At 42.8% G+C, this 25457-nt stretch overlaps 1 protein-coding gene across 9 annotated transcripts in view; it reads left to right on the forward strand.

Annotated features, from left to right (window-relative positions):
* The first annotated feature begins 213 nt into the window (after window positions 1-213).
* LOC118402800 (proteasome activator complex subunit 4B-like) overlaps window positions 214-25457 on the forward strand; it is a 75719-nt gene continuing 50475 nt past the window's right edge. For 5 of the 9 annotated variants that reach the window (XR_008078336.1, XR_008078337.1, XR_008078338.1 and 2 more), the window contains exons 1-6: window positions 214-770; window positions 11894-12034; window positions 12948-13064; window positions 14220-14276; window positions 16444-16488; window positions 25285-25434. Coding sequence is in view for 6 of the 9 variants with exons in the window: in XM_052477927.1 (XP_052333887.1) it covers window positions 574-770; window positions 11894-12034; window positions 12948-13064; window positions 14220-14276; window positions 16444-16488; window positions 25285-25434 (707 nt within the window). In the remaining 3 variants the exon portion in view is untranslated. Of the gene's footprint in view, window positions 771-11893; window positions 12035-12071; window positions 12143-12390; window positions 12467-12947; window positions 13065-14219; window positions 14277-16443; window positions 16489-25284; window positions 25435-25457 lie in introns of those variants that run through there. The other 4 variants (XM_052477930.1, XM_052477931.1, XM_052477933.1 and 1 more) reach the window with 4 other exon arrangements.

The following is a 25457-nucleotide window of genomic DNA, read 5'->3' on the forward strand; positions in this document are numbered from 1 at the left end:
AACAAAAATTGGTTTCATCGACTTTGCTTGAGATTGTTTTTTTAAATGTCGACGTATCACAAATAATTGAATGTAGGTTGACCGTGAATGGACTCACATTCCAGTACAGTAAGTGGCGGTGTATGCACCTTACGATCCGCCAAACCAATCCCAAAGAAGAAGAAGAAGAAACATCTAATTATTGTATCTTGCGAAAATGACTGTAGGGGAGGAGCCGATTGCGTGGGATGGGTGTCTGGTTTAGAAACGTTGAAAGTAGTCAGATGGATATAAGTAGCTAGCCAAATGAGAAGGAACCCATTTTAAGTGCTAACGCACTCTTTCAAGAAAGCATATCGGATATTTACATTTTTGTGTAGCCATATCAATGCCCAAGTGTGATATTTAGCAAGCATGGTGTTACAAAGGAAACATTAAGATGTTGTAGCTAGCAAGCTAACGTTATCACGAAGTTACACAAGGATACAAACTGATCATCCAAAGCTAGCTGATATACTACGAGCCAACGGTAGTGAACTACATTATCTTGTCAAGCAACGAAGAGAACACAACCAACATTTGGGAAATTGTAATATGAAAGAAGACGTGTCGGAGAAATTAGGATTTGTCCCTCAAAAAGACATCGTCTACAACAAACTTCTTCCATACGCGGATATATTAGACGAGGAATCCAATGACCTTTTGGGTAAAATCAAAGGAAACTTGGGCCGGGCTGTCCAGCTTCGAGAGATATGGCCGGGTGTCTTGTTTTGGACAAGGAAACTTTCCACGTAAGTGTTAACGTTAGCTAACCCAGTTAAGTTGTCTGGCTTTCTAGATAGCTACTGTAGATAACTAGTTAATCAATCAAATGTATTTATAAAGTCAATTTTGCATCAGCAGATGTCAGTGCTTAAACATAAACCCAGCCTAAAACCCCAAACAAAGCAATGCAGATGTAGAAGCACAAAGTTAATCATTCATCTACTCTTAAGTTAATTTGGGCCGCTAGCTACATAATACATTTGCCAAATAGTGTTTAGAAGCTGCCAATAGCTAGCTAAGGCTCGTTTTACGTTGGAGCGAGTGTGCTGCCCACCGGTAGCGAGCTAACTATTTGATCGGTGTTGGCATCACTGACTGGGCGGGCGGTTGTGGATTTAGCTAACTAGCGGGATTAGCCAGGCCAAGAAACAAGCTCTTACGTGAGGTATCTAGCTAGATGTGGTTTGTGCTCAAACGTGTAAGAATGCTAACATAGCCATGCAGCAGAGAGTAAACATTAAAATGTCAAGCCCGAGATAGCAAGCAACATAACTAATGCCATGTCATACATCACGATATGATTCACGTTAGCAGTGGCCATAAGCAACGCCATGCTACCAATTGCTGTGTCATTAGAATATGACGCTTGCTAACTAACTTGGCTAATACTCTATAAGCATCTTGTTTGTAAACATACTTGTGGTCTTCACTAGTTGATTGTACTACCGGTAACTTGCCACAGAGTATTTACTTTATATTTCTAACATCACTTGCCATGTTCCCTAATGGCCCAGCTAGTTAGCTACTTGAGACACTGAGCGAGTTTGTTTTACATTGCTCGGCTAGGCGGGTTTACTCAATTGAGACCATTTCATTGGTCCAAAGTGAAATGTCCACTCACCCGTGACACCGTAGTCCCTAGCTCAGGGCTCACTAATTGTTCAATGTTTGCTTTCACACTCACTGTTCACATATAGCCTTAACACTGCCAGTCCTTTAATGACATGCAGTCACACTTAAATTCTGTGTGGTTTTCTGAGGTATTTGGTGACACACATACAGTGCATTTGAAAGTTTACGGCCTTATTCTAAAATTGACTAAAAATATATACATGTATAATATCTTGCTAATCTACACACAATACCTCTTAATGACAAAGCGAAAACAAGTTTAGATTTTTTTGCAAGTTTATACAAAATAAAAAAATACCTTATTTACATAAGTGTTCAGACCCTTTGCTATGGTTGCGGTCCAAACGCGTAAGACACACCCTCGTTCACTTACCCTCGCTTTATGCCCTTGGGGGAATCCCCGTCGCCATCTTGGAAGGCGGTCCAAATTATTAGCCAAGCTGAGGAAGTTTACAACGTAAGCCCCTCAGCCCTCGTTTTTGGTACAATTGTGTTCACTCGGGCCTGAAACTTCCCATAATCCATTTTGCGACAATTGTACACCCGCTAAGAAAAGTCAGTGAACTTAACAACATCAATGGAGAAATGAACATTCAAGTGTAAGTAAAAACAAATGCAATACGTTAGAAATTGTGCTACTAATGCACATGACGGCACAACCGAACAAAACAACCAAACAAAAACATTTAACTTTTTATCTTTAGGAAATTGTGGAAATAACATTTTCCTTCAAGAATTTCCAGCTAGGCAGGCTAACGTTAGTTAGCTAATTAATTTGCTAGCTATCATACAGTAGGCATATTAATAATATATTTAATATAAGCAGACATGCATTCATAATTGACTGAAGCGCATATAAAGCACCCACAAGCTACCTGTGGCTGAAAACACGATCATCGCGGGATGAACAAGTAATGAATTTCCAGCCAAGGGTGGTTAATTTAAAAATCATTCCTCCTTCCCTCGCCCTGCAAGTGTATACTTGTCATGATACGTCATCAGAAGTGTCCACTTAATTTGAGGGTTGAGAGGACAGGGTGTGTCTTAAGTGTTTGGACCGGAGCCCAAGACGCTTGAAATTGAGCTCGGGTGCACCCTGTTTCCACAACTTGATTGGACTCCACCTGTGGTAAATTCAAATGATTGGACATGATTTGGAAAGGCACACACCTGTCTATATAAGGTCCCATAGATGAGAGTGCATGTCGGAGCAAAAACCAAGCCATGAGGTCAAAGGAATTGTCCTTTAGAGCTCCGAGACAGGATTATGTCGGCACAGATCTGAGAAAGTGTACCAAAACATTTCTGCAGCACTGACGGTCCCCAGGAACACAGTGGTCTCAATCATTCTTAAATGGAAGAAGTCTGGAACCACCAAGACTCTTTCTCGAGCTGGCCAAACTGAGCAGTTTGGGGAGAAGGGAGGTGACCAAGAACCTGATGGTCACTCTGACAGAACTCCAGAGTACCTCTGTGGAGATGGTTGTCCTTCTGGAAGGTTCTCCCATCTCTGCAGCACTCCACCAATCAGGCCTTTATGGTAGAGGGAGGGGTCAGACGGAAGCCACTCTTCAGTAAAAGGCACATGACAGCCTGCTTGGAGTTTGCCAAAAGGCACCTAAAGACCCTCAGACCTTGAGAAACAAGATTCTCTGGTCTGACGAAATCGAGATTGAACGCTTTGGCCCGAATGCTAGGCATCACGTCTGGAGGAAACCTGGCATCATCCCTGCGGTAAAGAATGGTGGTGGCAGCATCATCCTGTGGGGATGTTTTTCAGCTGCATGGACTGGGAGATTAATCTGGATCGAGGGATAAATGAATGGAGAAAAGTACAGAGATCCTTGATGAAAACCTGCTCCAGAGTGCTCAGGACCTCAGACTGGGGTGACGGTTCACCTTTCAACAGGACACTGACCCTAAGTACACAGCCAAGACAACGCAGGAGTGGCTTCAGGACAAGTCCCTGAATGTCATTGAGTGGCCCAGCCAGAGCCCGGACATGAACCTGATCGAACATCTCTGGCGAGACCTGAAAATTAGCTGTACAACGACTTTTCCCATCCAACCTGACAGAGCTTGAGAGGATATGCAGAGAAGAATAGGAGAAACTCTCCAAAAAACAAGTGTACCAAGCTTGTAGGGTCAAACCCAAGAAGACTCAAGGCTGTAATCGCTGCCAAAGGTGTTTCAACAAAGTACTGAATAAAGCATCTGACACTCGTCGGATATGGCAGGACTTGCAAACTATCACAGATAAGAAAGGGAAACGCGGGCCTACCAGATGAGTTAAATACCTTTTTTTATGCTTGCTTCGAGGCAAGCAACACCGAACCATTCATGAGAGCATCAGATTTTCCGTACTGTGCGATCACTCTCTCCATATCCAATGTAAGACCTTTAACCTCTAGGGTTTGTGGGACGCTAGCGTTCCACCTTGCCAACATCCAGTGAGATTGCAGAGCTCCAAATTCAAATACAGAAATGGTCATTATAAAAGTTCAGGAAACAAAACATATTTTACATAGGTTTGAAGATTAACTTCTTGTGAATCCAACCACGGTGTCAGATTTAAAAAAAAAAATGCTTTACAGCGAAAGCATACCTTACGATTATTTGAGAACATAGCCCAGCAGACAAATCATTACAAACAGTAGCCAGCCAAGGAGAAGTTACACAAGTCAGAAATAGAGAGAAAATGAATCCCTTACCTTTGATCTTCATATGGTTGCACTCAGAAGACATTCATTTACTCAATAAATGTTAGTTTTGTTTGATAGTCTCTTTATATCCAAAAACCTCAGTTTTGTTCATGTTTTCTTCAGTAATCCACAGGCTCAAACGCAGTCAAAACAGGCAGACAAATCCAAATTGTATCTGTAAAGTTCATAGAAACATGTCAAACGATGTTTATATTCAATCCTTAGGTTGTTTTTAGCCTAAATGATCTATAATATTTCAACCGGACAATACCGTCATCAATATAAAAGGAAAACAAGAAATGCACTCTCGGGATTGAGCATGAAAAAGCTCTGTGACACGTCAGGGTCCACTCATTCAGACTGGTCTCACCCCCTCTTATCAGAATACAAGCCTGAAACAATTTCTAAAAACTGTTGACATCTAGTGGAAGGCATAGGAACTGCAATTTGAGTCCTAAGTCAATGGATACTAATGGCATTGAATAGAAAACTACAAAACCAACAAACAAACAAAAAAACTTCCTGAATGGATTTTTCTCAGGTTTTCACCTGCCAAATCAGTTCTGTTATACTCAGACACTATTTTTAACAGTTTTGGAAACTTTTCTATCCAAATCCATGCATATCATATCTTCTGGGCTCGAGTAGCAGGCCGTTTAATTTTGGCATTCTTTTCATCCAAAATTCCGAATGCTGCCCCCTACCCTCGAAGTTAAACAGGTTAACATTCGCAGGGCCAGACAGATTACCAGGACACGTACTCAGTGTCTTGACTGACATTTTCTACTTATTTACTTATTTCAAGCATACCACCATAGTCCCTGTTCCCAAGAACACCCAGGTAATCTGTCTAAATGACTATCATCCTATGGCTCTCACATATGCTGAGCTACAGGCAGTTAGTTTTGGGTATGTCTTCAGGTGGAAATTGAGAACAAAGGGTTGCAGCCATAACAGGTTAACAAATTCTTATTTACAATGACTGCCTACCCCGGCCAAACCCGGACAATGCTGGGCCAATTGTGCGCCGCCCTATGGGACTCCCGTATCACGGCTGGATGGGATACAGCCTGGATTCGAACCAGGGACTGTAGTGACGCCTCTTGCACTGAGATGCAGTGCCTTAGACTACTGCTTCCGTGTGTGTTAACTAACTACGAGAATGCTTAAAAGGACGCTAAAATTTTAAATATCTGTTATCGGATGCGCTACCACTTGCGCTAAATGCCTTTTTATGCTTGCTTTGAGGCGAGCAACACTGAAGCATGCATGAGAGTACAAGCTGTTCCAGATGACTTTGTGATCACGCTCTCCGTAGCTGATGTGAGCAAGACCTTTATAAACAGGTCAACATTCACAAAGCAACAGGGCCAGACGGATTACCAGGATGTGTACTCAAAACATGCGCTGACCAACTGGTAAGTGACTTCACTGACACTTTCAACTTCTCCCTGACCGAGTCTGTAATATCTGTAACCAACATGTTTCAAGCAGACCACCATTGTCCCTGTGTCCAAGAAAGCGGAGGTAACCTGCCTAAATAATTACCGCCCTGTAGCACTCAGGTCGGTATCCATGAAGTGCTTTGAAAGGCTGGTCATGGCTCACATCAACAGCATCCTCCCGAACACCCCAGACCCATTCCAATTCGCATACCGCCCCAACAGATCCACAGATGATGCAATTGCACTCCGCACTGCCCTTTCCCATCTGGTCAAAAGGAACACCTGTGTGAGAATGCTGTTCATTGACTACAGCGCAGTGTTCAACACCATAGTGTTCACAAGGTGGTAAGGGTATGCAACAACACATGTCACGCTGATCCTCAACACTGGGGCCCCTCAGGTGTGTGCTTAGTCCCGTCCTGTACTCCCTGTTCACTCATGATTGCACGACCAGGCACAACTCCAACACCACCATTAAGTTCGCTGATGACAACAGTGGTAGGCCTGATAACCGACAACGATGAGACAGCCTATAGGGATGATGTCTTAGACAACAACCTCTCCCTCAATGTGAGAAAAACAAAGAAACTGATCGTGGACTACAGGAAAAGGAGGGCCGAACAGGCCCCCATTAACATCGACCGGGCTTTAGTGGAGCGGGTCGAGAGTTTCAAGTTCCTTGGTGTCCACATTACCAACTATTTATCATGGTCCAAACACAAGACAGTTGTGAAGAGGGCATGACAAGACCTTTTCCCCCTCAGGAGACTGAAATGATTTTGCATGGGTCCCCAGAGGGTAGTGCTTACGACCCAGTACATCACTGGGGCCAAGTTTCCTGCCATCCAAGACCTTTATACTAGGCGGTGTCAGAGGAAGGCCCAACAGCTACCCAAGTCATAGACCTTTCTATCTGCTACCCCATGGCAAGCTGTACTGGAGCGCCAAGTCTCGGTCCAGAAGGCTCCTTGACAGCTTCTACACCCTTGAGCCATATAATATATGTAAAATTGTGCCCCTAACTATTTACATTGCCCCCCTTTGTTTTTACACTGCTGCTACTTGCTGTCTATTATCTATGCATATTCACTTTACCCCTCTTCACTGTTGACATTGATACTGGTGTGTTGCGGGTACTATTTAATGAAGCTGCATTTAAGGACTTGAGGCGTCTTTCTCAAACTATACTCTAATGTACTTGTTGTCTTGCTCAGTTGTGCACCACTCCTGTTTCTTTTCTAGTTTCTTTTCTAGAGACATTTTGCTCTGAAGGGAGTAGTTAGTACACAGCATTGTACGAGATCTTCAGTTTCTTGGCAATTTCTCGCATGGAATAGCCTTAATTTCTCAGAACAAGAATAGACTGTGTTTCAGAAGAAAGTTCTTCCTGGCCATTTTGAGTCTGTACTCTAACCCACAAATGCTGATTCTCCATATATTCAACTAGTCTAAAGGGGGCCAGTTTTCAGCTGTTATAACATAATTGCAAAAGGCTTTTCTAATGATAGATTAGCTAACATGTGCCTCTGTATGCCTATGTAGATATTCCATTAAAAATCTGCCGTTTCCAGCTACAATAAACATTTACAACATTAACAATGTCTACACTGTGTTTCTGATCAATTTTATGTTATTTTCTAACCTGACTAACCTGTATCCCTGCACATTGATTCGGTATTGGTACCCTCTGTGTATAGCCTCATTATTGTTGTAATTTTCTTTTACTTTTTTAATTATTTAGTAAACATTTTCTTAACTCTATTTCTTGAACTGCATTGTTGGCTAGGGGCTTGTAAGTAAGCATTTCACAGTAAGGTCTATGGTGTATTTGGTGCATGTGACAAATTAATTTGATTTGATTCCTTATTCTGCATGTCAGATATGCATGTTTGTTCTGCGTACTATATTTCTATATGAACGTTGGGTATGGCGGCAGGTAGCCTAGTGGTTAGTGTTGGGCCAGTCACCCGAAGGTTGCACGATCAAATCCCAGAGCTGACCAGGTGAAAATCTGTCCTTCTGCCCCTGAGCAAGGCAGTTAACCCACTGTTCCCTGGACGCCGAAGACGTGGATGTCGATAAAGGCAGCCCTCCGCACCTCTCTGATTCAGAGGGGTTGGGTTAAATGTGGAGGACACATTTCAGTTGAATGTATTGTTGTGCAACTGACTAGGTATCCACCTTTCCTGTTGCTGAACGTGCCCCAGACCTATACCTTCAGTATAGAATAGCCTATACAATTAACAAAGATCGATGCACAGTTTTATGTGAACCATTTCAGAACTTCTGAATGTAAGGCATTCGTCAGAGCTCCCCAAACCAGAAGAGACCTGTTCCAAATGTATAAGCTCCATCCTGATTTATGGAAATAGCTGCACTTAGACGGTGTCTTCACACCTTGTTAATGTTGTAGCATTTACATCAGGTTACTCTACACCTTGTTAATGTTGTAGCATTTACATCAGGTTACTCTGTCTGTGTTGTGTAGAGAATATTGTGCCATTTGGGACTAAGGCTACATGCCAATGCATATGTCAATGCATATGTCCGACCAGACTATGACTGAGTCACTGGGACCTAGGCAATTTAGGCCTAGGTTTAGTTTAATACGATATTGTTACTTTGCAAGCTTTGTGTGTGGGACTTCCTTTCCTTGAAACGGAATCTAGCTAAAGGCCTAGCATCTTCTCCTTCCCGATTTGCTTTACTCATACAGTACCAGTCAAAGGTTTGAACACCTACTCATTCAAGGGTTATTTATTTTTATTTTTACTATTTTACTATATAGTAGGGAAAATACACAACTATGAAATAACACCATATGGAATTATGTAGTAACCAAAAAAGTGTTAAGCAAATCCAAATATATTTGAGTTTCTTCAAAGTAGCCACACTTTGACTTGACAACTTTGCACACTCTTGGCATTCTCTCAACCAGCTTCAGGAGGTAGTCACCTGGAATGCTTTTCAACTAACAGGTGTGCCTTAATTAAGTTAATTTGTGGTATTTCTTTCCCCAATGTGTTTGAGCCAATCAGTTGTTTTTTGACAAGGTAGGGGTGGTATACAGAAGATAGGGCTGTTTGGTAAAAGACCAAGTCCATATTATGGCAATAACAGCTCAAAGAGAAACGACGGTACATTATTACTTTGACTGACATTCATGTCTTAATAACCTCTTGATTCTAGCCATCCCGGATCCTGGATCGTGAATACAGCCTCAAGCTCATTACCATAACGCAACGTTAACTATTCATGAAAATCGCAAATGAAATGAAATAAATATGCTAGCTCTCAAGCTTAGCCTTTTGTTAACCACACTGTCATCTCAGATTTTCAAAATATGCTTTTCAACCATAGCAAAACAAGCATTTGTGTAAGATTATTGATAGCATTTAGCGTAGCATTCAGCATGCAACATTTTCTCAAAAACAAGAAAAGCATTCAAATAAAATCATTTACCTTTGAAGAACTTCGGATGTTTTCAATGAGGAGACTCAGTTAGATAGCAAATGTTCAGTTTTTCCAAAAATATTATTTGTTTAGGACAAATCGCTCCGTTTTGTTCATCACGTTTAGCTACGAAAAAAACCTGTATCCAGGAGTGTAATTATCCCGCAAGCTCCTTAGCATAACACACCGTTAACTATTCATGAAAATCGCAAATGAAATTAAATAAATATATTAGCTCTCAAGCTTAGCCTTTTGTTAAGAGCACTGTCATCTCAGATTTTCAAAATATGCTTTTCAACCATAGCAAAACAAGCATTTGTGTAAGATTACTGATAGCTAGTGTAGCATTTAGCGTTAGCATTCAGCGGGCAACATTTTCACAAAAACAAGAAAAGCATTCAAATAAAAATAATTTACCTTTGAAGAACTTCGGATGTTTTCAATGAGGAGACTCTCGGTTAGATAGCAAATGTTCCGTTTTTCCTGAAAGATTCTTCGTGTAGGAGAAATCGCTTCGTTTTGTTTGTCATGTTTGGCTACCAAAAAAAAACTAAAATTCAGTCATCAAAACGGCAAACTTTTTTCCAAATGAACTCCATAATATCGACTGAAACATGGTAAACGTTGTTTAGAATTAATCCTCAAGGTATTTTTCACATATCTCTTCGATGATATATCGTTTGTGGAAGTCTCCTCTGAATCACATGGAGGAATGCTGGGGGCTGGAGATTACGCACCAATTTCGACAAAGGACACCGGGCGGACACCTGGTAAATGTAGTCTCTTATGGCCAATCTTCCAATGATATGCCTACAAACACGTCACAATGCTGCAGACACCTTGGGGAAACGGCAGAACGTGTAGGCTCATTCAGGGTGCATTCACAGCCATATAAGGAGACAATGGGAAAACAGCGGCTCAAATTTTGCTCATTTCCTGTTTGAAGTTTCATCTTGGTTTCGCCTGTAGCATCAGTTCTGTGGCACTCACAGATGATATCTTTGCGGTTTTGGAAACGTCAGTGTTTTCTTTCCAAAGCTGTCAATTATATGCATAGTCGAGCGTCTTTTCGTGACAAAATATCTTGTTTAAAACGGGAACGTTTTTTCATCCAAAAATGAAATACTGCCCCTAGTGTTCCAAGAGGTTAATCTGGAAAATTTCAAGAACTTTGCAAAACCGATCAAGCGCTATGATGAAACTGGCTCTCATGCGGACCGCCAGACCCCAGAGTTACCTCTGCTGCAGAGGACACGTTCATTAAGAGTTACCAGCCTCAATTGCAGCCCAAATATATGTTTCCCAGAGCTCAAATAACAGACACATCTCAACTTCAACTATTCAGAGGAGACTGCGTGAATCAGGCCTTCGTGGTCGAATTGCTGCAGAGATATCACTACTAAAGGACGCCAATAAGAAGACTTGCTTGGGCCAAGAAACATGAGCAATGGACATTAGACCTGTGGAAAGCTGTCCTTTGGGTTGATGAGTCCAAATTTGAGATTTTTGGTTCCAACCGCTGTGTCTGTGAGACAGAGTAGGTGAACGAATGATCTCTGCATGTGTGATTCCCACCATGAAGCATGGAGGAGATGGTGTGGGGGTGCTTTGCTGGTGACGCTGTCTGTGACTTATTTAGAATTCAAGGCACATTTAAACAGCATGGCTACAACCGCATTCTGCAGCGATACGTCATCCCATCTGGTTTGCGCTTAATGGGACTATAATTTGTCTTTCAACAGGACAATGATCCAATACACACCTCCAGGCTTTGTAAGGGCGAGTGATGGAGTGCTGCATCAGATGACCTGGCCTCCACAATTACCCGACCTTAACCCAGTTGAGATGGTTTGGGATGAGTCGGACCGCAGAGTGAAGAAAAAGCAGTTCCCATATGTGGGAACTCAAAGTCTGTTGGAAAATCATCACTCATGAACATGTCATCACTCATGAGTGTCATCGATGCAAAGGGAGGCTACTTTGAAGAATCTAAAATATATTTTTATTTAATACTTTTTTGGTTACTACCTGATTCCATATGTGTTTCATAGTTTTAATGTATTCACTATTATTCTACAATGTAGAAAAGAGTAAAAATAAAGAAAAACCCCCATACTACATTTCTTATTCACCTGCTCTATACTAGGCTATACCCATAAAGCTGTTTTTGTTGATCAGGAGCATGAGTCTCTGTGGCGTTTGCACATATTTATTCTGCAGCAGCAACTTTATATTATATTTAACTTTATATATAGGGATAGCCCAAAGCTCCTTTTCTGTCCATTCTGCGCAATACAAGAAGTCAAGCATTTATTATTCCCTGGCCAGCTCACTTTGAACTGTGGCTGTTCAGGCTAGCTATAGGCCTAGCCCTATGGCTGGGGCCACACATTTTGTGTCTGAAAATTCCTTATTTTTTCCAGTGGGAGTCCTCTTTTGACAGATGTTGGTAAACAGAGTTGATAGTCTGTCTAACACACTAGGCTTTAGTCCTTTTTGGATATTCAGTTCGTCCGAGAATAGTTGCCTTGAATTGAACTTTTGACTAGTAAAAACCGACAGTTGTTGAATGAATATGATTTAATCCGCATTCTTGTGTGTTTGTGGCTGTAGCCTAAAGCTTTTCTTCTCTTGTAGGTACATGCGGCTGTATGGCAGGAAGTTCAGCAAGGAGGACCATGTGCTGTTCATCCAGCTGCTGTACGAGCTGATCACCATCGACAAGCTGGAGATCAGTATGATGCAAGGACTAGCCCGGCTGCTCATCAACCTCCTTAAGTAAGACCCATGGGCTAAACACACGGTCACGCATGCAAACACACACGTTGACATGCTGGAGATCGACATGATGCAAGGACTAGCCCGGCTGCTCATCAACCTCCTTAAGTAAGACCCATGGGCTAAACACACGGTCACGCATGCAAACACACACATTGACATGCTGGAGATCGGCATGATGCAAGGACTAGCCCGGCTGCTCATCAACCTCCTTAAGTAAGACCCATGGGCTAAACACACGGTCACGCATACAAACACACACGTTGACATGCTGGAGATCGGCATGATGCAAGGACTAGCCCGGCTGCTCATCAACCTCCTTAAGTAAGACCCATGGGCTAAACACACGGTCACGCATACAAACACACACGTTGACATGCTGGAGATCGGCATGATGCAAGGACTAGCCCGGCTGCTCATCAACCTCCTTAAGTAAGACCCATGGGCTAAACACACGGTCACGCATACAAACACACACGTTGACATGCTGGAGATCGGCATGATGCGAGGTCTGGCCCGCCTCATCAACTTCAAGTTAGCATGGGCTACTGCTACACACACAGTGATGGGCTTCGCTCGCTCATGCAGGGCCTCGCACACTCAACCTCCTAAAGTAAGCAACACACAAAACCCCATCAACATGCTTGAGACCAGTATGATGCAAGGTCTTTGCCATCCTCATCAATCAATGTCACATTATAGACTATTTATTTGTTTGTCAGTGACTGGCGGGTCTACTGTTTTCCTCATAATTGTATGAGAAGTTCAAGTGTCGCTCACATTTAAGAGTTGAAATACTCTCTGTAAATTGAGGCCTGCCCTCACCTAATTGTGTGAAGCTCTGAGGCAACAAAGACAGTTTAAATGAAGTACTTTTACATGTTTTAACCCCACCTACTATTATTTCTGACAGGAAAAGAGAGCTGCTGTCGCGGGAGGATCTTGAGTTGCCTTGGAGACCCCTGTATGAGCTGCAAGACAGGATCCTCTACTCAAAGACTGAACACCTGGGACTAAACTGGTTCCCCAAGTACGCCCCTCTTCTCTTTTACCAGCACGGTTAAAACGGTCTTTGAAAATAAAAAATAACTCTGCATATTGACTGACACATTGAAACCAACCTACTTAGCTGTAAAACCTTCAAGTTAAAGTCTGTGTTATGACATCATCATACACTGCGGGGTGACTTCCCGATTAGAGTCATCAATACAATGACATCCAAAAGTCATCCAAGACTGCCACTATTGGTTCTTCCCATTTTGAGCCCTTCCTTGAGGCATGCATGGAAGATTCTAAAAGCAGGAAGGTGGCGGTGCCCCGCTTCGCACAATGTAGACTCATCGATATGACCTTTTATTTTTAAATGGACCTCACCCCTGAATCTCTAGTGGTGTTATAAATGGGTTTATTGTGAAAAACATTGCTATAATATGTTGGTAACTGTTGGTGCTGTATAGGTACTGCCTATTGCTATGGTACTGCCAAATACAGTTCAGCCCCCCCCTCCCCCGATGCATCCTTTCTTACATGCACATGTTCTGTTGTCCCTGCCCCCAGTTGTTGCCTGGGCTAATTTCTGAATGTGGAAAAATCTGTACCTACCCCCAGGTGGCATATAGCCCTAGAGCTGCCGTCCCTGGTCATCACTAGCTTCCACAGCCACAAAGTTGTAAACCCTGCCTATTTCTACCATTTTTATCTTCTAGATTTGTTTTTATTTTAAACATATCCCCAACTTAACCACACTGCTAACCTTGTGCTTAACCCTAACCTTAAATTAAGACTTAAAAACAATGTTTGTTTTAATGGCTTTTTACGACATAGCAAGTTTTGGCTGTGGAATCTAGTGGAAACCCCCCCACCTTTTCTCCCAGCAAGCAGTGCGAGGTGCTCTTGTATGGGTCTATGGGAACATTGTGTGTCACTACAAAGCCTTGCTAGCACATGACAGTCATCAGCTCTCTCACCAAGGGAAGCAAGCTGCTACTGTTTGTTTACTGATGCTTGGTCCTCTTTTGTTTTTAAAGAAAACGAGCAGTGAAAAAAAATCTAAAATCAAATGTGCGATGCGCTGCTGCAGTACAAAAAAAGGTGTAATTTTTGGATGTATTTCATTGAAATGGTTTGGCTTTTCATAGTGTGAATCTGAATGTGTTTTTATGCCTTTGTCTCCTCTCACATTCAGTTCCCTACGGCCTCGTGCTTCCTCTAAACACGTAATGATAAAATTGTTTCAGAGGTGGTAAGGACAACGCTTCTCTTGTGTTTTTTTTTTTGTTTTTCATCCTTTTATTGAGGCACTCTTTTTGGTTTTAATTTTTCTATGTTGCATGTTGAAAACCGAAAAGCACACTGGACACCCCCACGCAGCTTGTTTGACATAAAATCAACTACCAAAAAGCAATGTTAACATTTCTCTCATATTGGACACTGTCGCACTGCATCTAACTATGTATCCCCTCCCCCTTTGTCAAGTCCCATATGATTTGGTGGATTGACCCACTAGAGTAGCCTAGCCCATTCTGAAGTAACCGGTTTCTAAACGGCCATGATGGATGGCATCTTTGTGGTACAAAAGAGCACAGATCTGTGCTTATAATGCATATGGTTCAATGCTTGCGTTTTTTGGCCTAAATCATGCTGCCAGATAATAATTAAGTTTAGAGTAGCTTATCTTTGCGGTTCTGTTCACTTTTGCACCACAAATGTTGCTGTGAGAGTCATAAGAGTAGAAGCTCTTGTATCACCCCCCGGTATACTGGCATGAGATAGGGGTGATCTCGCCCCCACTTCAAACTCTAAAGGACATTTGGATGTTCCCCAGGGTTGAGTGTCTGGCCATTGGTAATGGTGTTCTGGTCATGCTGCTTTGCATTATTATTTTGGTGCATTACTTTGGTGATTTTCAGTGTGGTCTGTCTGTGGGTTGCATCCCACAAATTTCTCCTTCCTCCTAAAGTGTGCATTCTTTCACTAATTCCCCACAAATTTAAAATAATTATATTTGTGTTGGAATGGGCTAGAGGGAGTTTCAATATAGGCCTAGCAATCATTTCCTTTGAAATCCATAAAGGGAAGTGAACAAGTGCATATTTCAGGAGAAAGGAGAGATTAGGCTCTCCTCACTCAAACCCTGAGATGCAAAGCCAAGAGTCCTTGGCAGAAATCGCTTGTTGTAGTTCCCATTAGTCTATTGAATTAAAGCAATGCAATCAGGTTGATTTGAAAAATACTTAAATGAAACAGAGCTTAGAGCGCGGTTGAATGGGACAGAGGGGCAGTTTAGAATGCATTACTTGAGCTCAGCGTGCATGTACGAGTGGAGGGCAAGGCAGGGGATTGAGGGTGTTTGAGCCTAACGGCTGGGGTTATATTGGTCCTCAGCTAAATCTTTTGACACTTATGTGACACTGAGTTTAGTCACACGAGTCTAACCTTCACAAGCCATTATATACAGAGGCCCTATTGTAACTGTCAAAAAAATAAAAGTAACCAAACCAAAACCACAGCAGTCAGAAGTCCTGTAATGGAGGACTAGTATTGGTTGTATTATTTAGGCACCAAACAGAAGAAAATGGACAATGGCAGTAAGTTGTGCTCATTTCAAGGGACTACTTGAACTTGTCCAAACCACTTTCTGTTGGTAAACCTTTTCTGTTACATTCCCCATATATATGTTTAGTCAGGCTAGGTGATAAGAAGCCTCAGACAATGGCTGAGGGCATCTGCTTTTGGGCAACTATCTCCACTGTCAAGGTCAGCATTCATTACAAGTAATAACGGCTAGTCCTACTGTTTACATAAAGCCTCAGGCCTAGTTATTTTCCCTCCAAGACATTTTCCCCAAGCCCGATAAGACTTCATTCTGATTGTGAATGAACAAAGTAAATCTGTTAATTAGGTACCATTCATGTGCTGCTGTTACACTGCTGGCCCATGGCCATCCAGGACAAAGGTTGAACGGCCCTGGAATAGTCCCATTGTGTGGGGGCGGGTGTTTCTGTAGTCCCTTTTGTCATGCTATGCCTGTTTGTGTGTCCTCGATTCCCTTGCTGTGTGGATGTACACACCTGCCCAACACATCCCTTACTTTTCATCTGTGTTTAAGTTGATCCGGTACATACACTAGTCTCTACTGCTTCATTACAGGCACCATAACATATGAACATACTGGTAGTGACCACACCCTAAAGGAGTAGCGAGCCAGGACTTTTCCCACTACACTTGATCAGTACACTTTAAATGCGTGGTTTGGCTGTACCTGTAGTCAGTCACTCATCCTTGTCCTAGTTGCGTTGGTGTGTTCAGTGTGTTCATTGTTTGAGTTAAGTCACCTTAGACACATCTGTCTCTGTTCTGATGCCTTACCTTTCTTTCTTTCTTTCTCTCTCCTCCCTTTCTGTTTCTAGCTCGGTGGAAAACATTTTGAAAACACTTGTGAGAAGCTGCAGACCGTAAGTATATTTTTAAACCCCTATGATCTATGTATTTGTTAATGAATTCAGTTGCTGTGCTCATGGTTGCATTTAGGCCTACTCTTGGGACACTTGTGGTCAACACTCACACAGTTGGAGGACCACCTTAAGAGTTATTTTGTCTAGGGGTTTGAACGTTATGTTTAAATGAAATTGAGATCTTAACATTAAAGATCCCTAACCTAAAACAATCCCCCACACTAAATAAAATCACTGTGCAGTGTGACCACCATTTTCCTCATGTGCCACGACACATCTCCTTCGCACAGAGTTGATCAGGCTGTTGATTGTGGCCTATGGAAGGTTGTCCCACTTTTCTTTAATGGCTGTGCGAAGTTGCTGGATATTGGCCGTAAGTGGAACATGTGTCGTATGCGTTGATCCATGGCATCCAAACGTGATCAATGGGTGACAGGTCTGGTGAGTATGCAGGCCATGGAAGAACTGGAACACTTTCAGCTTCCAGGAGTTGTGCACAGATCCTTGTGACATGGGCTGTGCATTATCATGCTGACACATGAGGTGATGGCAGCAGATGAATGGCATGACAATGGACCTTAGGATCTCGTCACGGTATCTCTGTGCATTCAAATTGCCATCGATAAATTGCAATTGTTTGTTGTTCATAGCTTATGCTTGCCCATACCATAACCCCACCACCAACATGGGGCACTGTGTTCACAATGTTGACATCAGCAAAATGAGGCCAGTTGGACGTACAGCCAAATTCTCTAAAGCGACGTTGGCGGCTCATTGTAGAGAAATGAACATTCAATTCTCTGACAACCACTCTGGTGGATATTCCTGCATGCCAATTACACTCTCCCTCAAAGCTTGACATCTGTGGCATTGTGACAACTGCACATTTTAGTGGCCTTTTATTGACTCCAGCACAAGGTGCCCCTGTGAAATGATCATGCTGTTTGATCAGCTTCTTGATATGCCACAGCTGTCAGGTGGATGGGTTATCTTGGCAAAATAGAAATGCTCACTAACAGGGATGCAAACAAATTTGTGCACAACATTTTAGAGCTTTTTGTATGTTTAAACATTTCTGGGATCTTTTATTTCAGCTCATGAAACTTGGGACCAAAACTTTACATGTTGCATTTATATTTTTATTCAGTGTAGAATAGAGGATATTCTATTTATTTTAGTTCTACCAGTTATCAACATATTGTTCAATGTTGAAAAAAATAAAGACCTGTGTTTATTCTGTGACTTTAGCTGATACGATCTGTTTTTGTTTTGTTGCCGTGGTATCGTTTTGGTATAGAGTATCGGGATACTAAACCTGGTGTCGAAGTCCAAACTCTGGTAACGTGACAGCACTTGTGCAATTATCACAAAACATATTGCAAGGCGAGACACAGATTACCAAGACATATGCGCACCACGGTTCATTCTGCCTGCCTCCTCCCATTCTCCCTTGCCCTGGCAGCATCGCATTAGTGGAAATCAAGACCGTTTCAGGGCAGGCCTGGTTATAGATAGATATGTTCAAGTCGTGTCATCTGGGACAATTGCTAACCCTTTCCTAACCTTAAACTAATTCTTATAACCTGCTGTGTTAATTCTCCTAAACTGCTGCATAAATTCTACAATCTTGCTACAAACGTCACTTCTGCTTGTCAAAACCAGAAGACCTGCCCAGAACAAGCTTGGTTTCCACTGATGTGATAGAGCCTCGCTGGCTTTCTCTTCACTAATGATGTGATTGTGTGTTCAGTCTTCGGCCTGTTGCGTGTAGAATATCCCAGCCTTCATTGATGATAGGTCCTGCTTTACTGAAGTTGTGAAACATTGCAAGTCAGGAAATTGTGAGATACAGATTTTGATTGCAGATAGAACCATGCACTAGGCCTCTCTGTCTGCCTGCCAGGTGGCCGACCTGCCTATACTGTGCCGCTCCCGTCTTCCATCCCTCGCTAGAAAAGAACAAGTGTGTGCTCTCGGATTACGGAAACAAATCAGTCTCTTCTGTTCCAAAATACCTGATTCTTTCACATGGCATGTTAACCTATTGTGCTTACTTCAGCACTCCTGCAATTGAATGACAGACCGAGAGTAGAGATGCAGACAGAGGCACGTGTCTACTCTGCATTAAATAAGACACATTCTGTGAAACTGAACTGTCAGGAACAATTCTCTCTTAGGGACTTAGTTTAGGCACATTGACTGACAATTTGCGAATGTCATAATGGCTAGTTCCTTCCCTGGATGCAAAGCAAGACTAGGTTTGTGTGAGCATGTGTGTCAAAGCTTAGTCACTGAGTCCCTGAGTTGCTAGTGTACCTACTAGTTGGTTAATAATCCTATTAAATCTAATTCTGTCCTGGGGAGAGTTTCCTGTTACTGTGAGCAGAGAAGAGAGGGAGCGAGAGGTGGAATACAGACATTGTCATCCTACTAGAAACATGGTATAGAGGAGGTGGACCCACTGGTTGCCCTCTAGGTTACAGAGAGCTCATAGTCCCATCCACCACACTACCAGGTGGGTGGTATAGAGGAGGTGGACCCACTGGTTGCCCTCTAGGTTACAGATGGCTCATAGTCCCATCCACCACACTACCAGGTGGGTGGTATAGAGGAGATGGACCCACTGGTTGCCCTCTAGGTTACAGAGAGCTCATAGTCCCATCCACCACACTACCAGGTGGGTGGTATAGAGGAGGTGGACCCACTGGTTGCCCTCTAGGTTACAGATGGCTCATAGTCCCATCTACCACACTACCAGGTGGGTGGTATAGAGGAGGTGGACCCACTGGTTGCCCTCTAGGTTACAGATGGCTCATAGTCCCATCTACCACACTACCAGGTGGGTGGTATAGAGGAGATGGACCCACTGGTTGCCCTCTAGGTTACAGAGCTCATAGCTGGACCCACTGGTTGCCCTCTAGTCCCAGTCCCCACCACACTACCAGGTGGGTGGTATAGAGGAGGTGGACCCACTGGTTGCCCTCTAGGTTACAGAGAGCTGGTAGTCCCATCCACCACACTACCAGGTGGTTGGTATAGAGGAGGTGGACCCACTGGTTGCCCTCTAGATTACAGAGAGCTGGTAGTCCCATCCACCACACTACCAGGTGGTTGGTATAGAGGAGGTGGACCCACTGGTTGCCCTCTAGGTTACAGATAGCTCATAGTCCCATCCACCAAACTACCAGGTGTGAAATGGGGAAGTGGCGGCTCAGGGGGTATGCTATTTTCGAATAGAGCAGACTTTACTCGCACTCTTAAATGAATCAAAACAGGAACATTTTACATTTTGGCTGGAAATTCTAAAGGAAATGATCTCAACAGGGCAACATATCCACCTGTGTGCTACCTATAACCCCCACACTAGAATTCCCATACTTTAATGAAGACAGCTTCTTCATCCTAGAAGGGGAGATCAACCATTTCCAGGCCCAGGGACATGTACTAGTCTTTGGTGACCTAAATACCAGAACTGAACAGGAACCTGACACTCTCAGCACAGACTGGGACAAACACCTACCTGGAGGTTACAGCGTTCTCTCCCCTAGGTTCAACTAGGACAACATAACCAAATAAAATGGGTCACAACTCCTGCAGATCTTTTTAAAAATGAATTTAACTAGGCAAGTCAGTTAAGCACAAATTCTTATTTACAATGACGTCCAAACCCGCGCGACGCTGGGCCGATTGTGCGCCGCCCTATGGAACTCCCAATCACGGCCAGATGTGATGCAGCCTGGATTTGAACCATTGAGATGCAGTGTCTTAGACCACTGCGCCACTCCGTTGCACACTGGCCATGTACATAGTCAGTGGTAGGCTTCAAGGGGACTTCTACGGTAGGTACACCTATAACTCATCTCTTGGTAGTAGTACTGTAGACTACTTTATTACTGACCTCAACCCAGAGTCTCTGTGTTCAGTCAGCCCACTGACACCCCTATCAGATCAGAGGAAAATCAGTCTACCTGAACAGAGCAATACTCAATCATGAGACATCAAAGCCAAAGGAACTGAATAATATTAAGGAAGGAAATTAGTGTCGAAACCTACCAAAGAACAATTAGGCAACAGTCAATCCCTTTTAGACAACTTCCCTCGACAAAACATTTCACTGTAATCGTGAAGGTGTGAACTTGGCAGTAGAATGCATAAACAGTATATTTGACCTCGGTTTCCCTATCAATTTTTTATTTATTTAACTAGGCAATTCAGAACAAATTCTTATTTACAATGACGGCCTACCCCGGCCAAACGCTGGGCCGATTGTGCACCGTCCTATGGGACTCCCAATCACAGCTGGATGTGGTGCAGCCTGGATTCGAACCAGGGACTGCAGTGAAGCCTCTTGCACTGAGATGTAGTGCCTTAGACCGCTGTGTCACTCGGAAACCCTAAATGGTTTGATGAAGAATGCAAAAATCTAAAAGAAATTGAAACAAATACATAGAGACCCAGAACCTGAGTCTATGCCTTCACCATGGTGAATCACTAAACAATACAGAAATACACTATGGAAAAAGAAGGAACAGCACATTTGAAACCAACTCAATGTAACTGAAGAATCCATAGAATCTAACCACTTTTGGGAAAATTGGAAACCGCTAAACAAACAACAGGAAGAGTTATCTATCCAAAACAGAGATGTACCGATAAACTACGGATCCAATATTTTTGGCCTTATAACAAAGAACAAACAGCAAAAACATACATGATAAAATACAAATCTTAGAATCAACTATTAAAGACTACCAGAACACACTGGATTCTCCAATTATGTTGAATGAACTACAGGACAAAATACAAACCCTCCAACCCAAAAAGGCCTGTGGTGTTGATGGTATCCTAATAGAAATGATACCATTTACAGACCACAAATTGCAATTGGCTATACTTCAACTCTTTAACCTCTACAGGATCGGTAGACTTGGGCTTGAATAATACATTATGGCCTTTCTCTTGCATTTCAAAGATGATGGTACAAAAATAACGCATGGTTTTTTATTTGTATTATCTTTTACCAGATCGGTGTTATAGTCTCCTATTTTCATTTCACATTTCCACAAAAGTGTTTCCTTTCAAATGGTATCAAGAATATGCATATCCTGAGCTAGGTCCTGAGCTACAGGCAGTTAGATTTGGGAATGTCATTTCAGGCAAAAAAATTCAAACCTTAAGCGTTATCATCCTTAGCTCTGACATATTCCCCAATATTTGGAACACATTTGACCCCGATAACTATGCGTCAACAGCAACCTTCGGAAAATCCTCTGCATTATCATTAACAGCAGACTCAAACATTTTCTACTGGGCAAATGTCAAACTTGCTTTTTACCAAATGACCATATGACAGACCACGTACTCCCCTGCATAACCTAACTGACAAAGAAACATAACAAAGGCAGTCTTCTCATGCTTTGTTCAAAAAAGCCTTTGACTCAATTTGGCATGAGGGTCTGCTATACAAATTGATGGATAGTGGTGTTGGGGGGAAAACATACAAAATCCATGTACACAAACAAGTGTGCGGTTAAAATGGGCAAAAACACATTTCTTTCCACGGGGCTGTGGGGTGAGACAGGACTGCAGCTTAAGCCCCACCCTTTCTGAAGTAAAATGTATACTGTTTGCTGATGATCTGGACTTCTGTCCCTAACCATGGAGGGCCTAAAGCAGACAAAAATAATGGTGTTCCAAAAAAGGTCCAGTTGTCAGGACCACAAATACAAATTCCATCTAAACACTGTTGCCCTAGAGCACACAAAAATCTATTCATGCCTCGGCCTAAACATCAGCGCCACAGGTAATTTCAACAAAGCTGTGAGCTATCATTCATTCGTAAAAACCCAAAAAACTTCACAGACCTTCATTGTAAAGAGTTTAAACACCGTTTCCCATGCTTGTTCAATGAACCATCAACAATTAATGAACATGCACCTGTGGAAGGGTCGTTAAGACAATAACAGCTTACAGACAGGAGGCAATTAAGGTCACAGTTATGAAAACTTAGTACACTAAAGAGGCCTTTCTACTGACTCTGAAAAACACAAAAAGAAAGATGCCCAGGGTCCCTGCTCATCTGCGTGAACGTGCATTCATCATGCTGCAAGGAGGCATGAGGACTGCAGATGTGGCCAGGGCAATAAATTGCAATGTCTGTACTGTGAGATACCTAAGACAGCACTACAGGATGGACAGCTGATCGTCCTCGCAGTGGCAGACGTGTAACAACACCTGCACAGGATCGGTACATTCAAACATCACAACCGCGGGACAGGTACAGGATGGCAACAACAACTGCCCGAGTTACACCAGGAACTCACAATGCCACCATCAGTGCTCAGACTGTCCGCAATAGGCTGAGAGAGGCTGGGCTGAGGGCTTGTAGGCCTGTGTAAGGCAGGTCCTCCCCAGACATCACCGGCAACAACATCGCCTATGGGCATAAACCCACCGTCGTTGGACCAGACAGGACTGGCAAAAAGTGCTCTTCACTTACAAGTTGCGGTTTTGTCTCACCAGGGGTGATTGTCGGATTCGCGTTTATTGTCGAAGGAATGAGCTTTACACCGAGGCCTGTCCTCTGGAGCGGGATCGATTTGGAGGTGGAGCGTCCGTCGTGGTCTAGGGCAGTGTGTCACAGCAACATCGGACTGAGCTTGTTGTCATTGCAGGCAATCTCAACGCTGTGCGTTATGGGGAAGACATCCTCCTCCCTCATCTGAGACCCTTCCTGCAGGCTCATCCTGACATGACCCTCCAGCATGACAATGCCACCAGCCATACTGCTCGTTCTGTGCGTGGTTTCCTGCAAGACAGGAATGTCAGTGTTCTGCCATGGCCAGCGAAGAGCCCGGATCTCAATCCCATTTAGTACTTCTGGGACCTGTTGGATCGGAGGGTGAGTGCTAGGGCCATTCCCCCCCAGAAATGTCCAGGAACTTGCAGGTGCCTTGGTGGAAGAGTGGGGTAACCTCTCACAGCAAGAACTGGCACATCTGGGGCAGTCCATGAAGAGGAGATGCACTGCAGTACTTAATTCAGCTTGTGGCCACACCAGATACTGACTGTTACTTTTGATGTTGAACCCTCCCTTTGTTCAGGGACACATTATTCCATTTCTGTGAGTCACATGTCTGTAGAACTTGTTCAGTTTGTCTGTTGTTGAATCTTGTTATGTTCATACAAATATTTACACATGTTAAGTTTGCTAAAAAATAAATGCAGTTGACAGTGAGTACGTTTCTTTTTTTGCTGAGTTTCGAACACATTGCCCTTTGGTTGTGAGGTCTGGGGTCCGCTCACCAACCAAGAATTCACGAAATGGGACAAACACCAAATTGAGACTCTGTGTACAACGTAAAACACCAAATAATGCACGCCGAGCAGAATTCGGACGATTACCCACTAATGATCAAAATCCAGAAAATAACTTGCATTTTACAACCACCTAAAAGGAAGCGATTCCCAAACCTTCCATAACAAAGCCATCACCTGGAGAAGAGTCCCATAAGCAAGCTGGTCCTGGGGCTCTGTTCACAAACACAAGTAGACCCCACAGAGACCCAGGAGAGCAACACAATTAGACACCACCACATTATGAGAAAACAAAAAGATAATTATTTCCAATGTGTCAAGTAATTAACAAAAATACTGAGAAAACTAGAATGCTATTTGGCCCTGAACAGACAGTACACAGTGGCAGAATACCTGACCACTGTGACTGACCCAAAACTAAGGAAATATTTGACTATGTACAGACTCAAGTGAGCATAGCCTTGCTATTTAGAAAGGCTACCGTAGGCAGACATGGCTCTCAAGAGAAGACCGGGTATGTGCACACCGGCCACAAAATTACGTGGAACTGAGCTGCACTTCCTAACCTCCTGCCCAATGTATGACCATGTTAGAGAGACACATTTCCCTCATTACACATACCCACAAAGAATAAAAAATAAAATAATTTGATAAACTCATATCTATTGGGTGAAACACCAGTGTGCCATCACAGCAGCAAGATGTGTGACCTGTTGCCACAAGAAAAGGGCAACCAGTGAACAAACACCATTGTAAATACAACAGATATTTATGTTCACTTTTTTTTTCAATGTTTGCTCATTGTTACAACACTGTATTTAAACATGACATTTGAAATGTCTTTGTTCTTTTGTAGTTTAATATTTACGGGTGACTTTTTGTTTTTCACTTTTGTTTATCCATTTCACTTGCTTTGGCAATGTACACATGTTTCCTATGCCAATAAAGCCCTTTGAATTGAATAGAGGTGGAGTGAGGTGAGGTGTGGGGCTATAACGCTGCATAACAGCTCTTCTGAGGTTCAAGTGCTGTTGACGTTGTGTTCACACGTCTTCTCATAATCTGATTCCATTAACTAAACTAAACACCAGCTTAACTACCATTGTTTAATATACAGTGTACAAATGGAATGCTAAGCCATAGCAGCGAAAATATAAATTCTATTATAAGGAATATATTTCTGTCTACCAGCCCTTGACAATTTTCTACGTGCAACGTTGCTCTTTGCGTGTCTTGGTGTGGGATTTTTTTAAATTGAACCTTTATGCTGTGGGGTTAGTTATGAAATAAATTCATTAGCTGTGATTATTCTGCAGGCGTTTAAAAATAACTATTGCCATATGCTTATCACATATTGTTAGTCCTTGGTGAGTGAAAATGAATGTATGTAGATATTGTCTTTAGGTTGTAGGCATATGGCTCACATGCATTACACCAACACGGTAGTCCAATAAATAATCTAATTGTTTTATTCTTCAGGTACTTCCCGGAGTCGGCCACCCAGGAGATGTTGGAGGAGTGGCGTCCACTGCTCTGTCCATTTGATGTGACCATGCAGAGAGCAATAGGATACTTTGAGCTCTTCCTCCCCACCACTCTACCCCCAGAGCTGCACCACAAGGGCTTTAAGTGAGAACACGCACACGTACGCA

This window comes from Oncorhynchus keta, chromosome 24 (genome assembly GCF_023373465.1).
Source record: "Oncorhynchus keta strain PuntledgeMale-10-30-2019 chromosome 24, Oket_V2, whole genome shotgun sequence".
Lineage (NCBI taxonomy): Eukaryota > Metazoa > Chordata > Actinopteri > Salmoniformes > Salmonidae > Oncorhynchus > Oncorhynchus keta.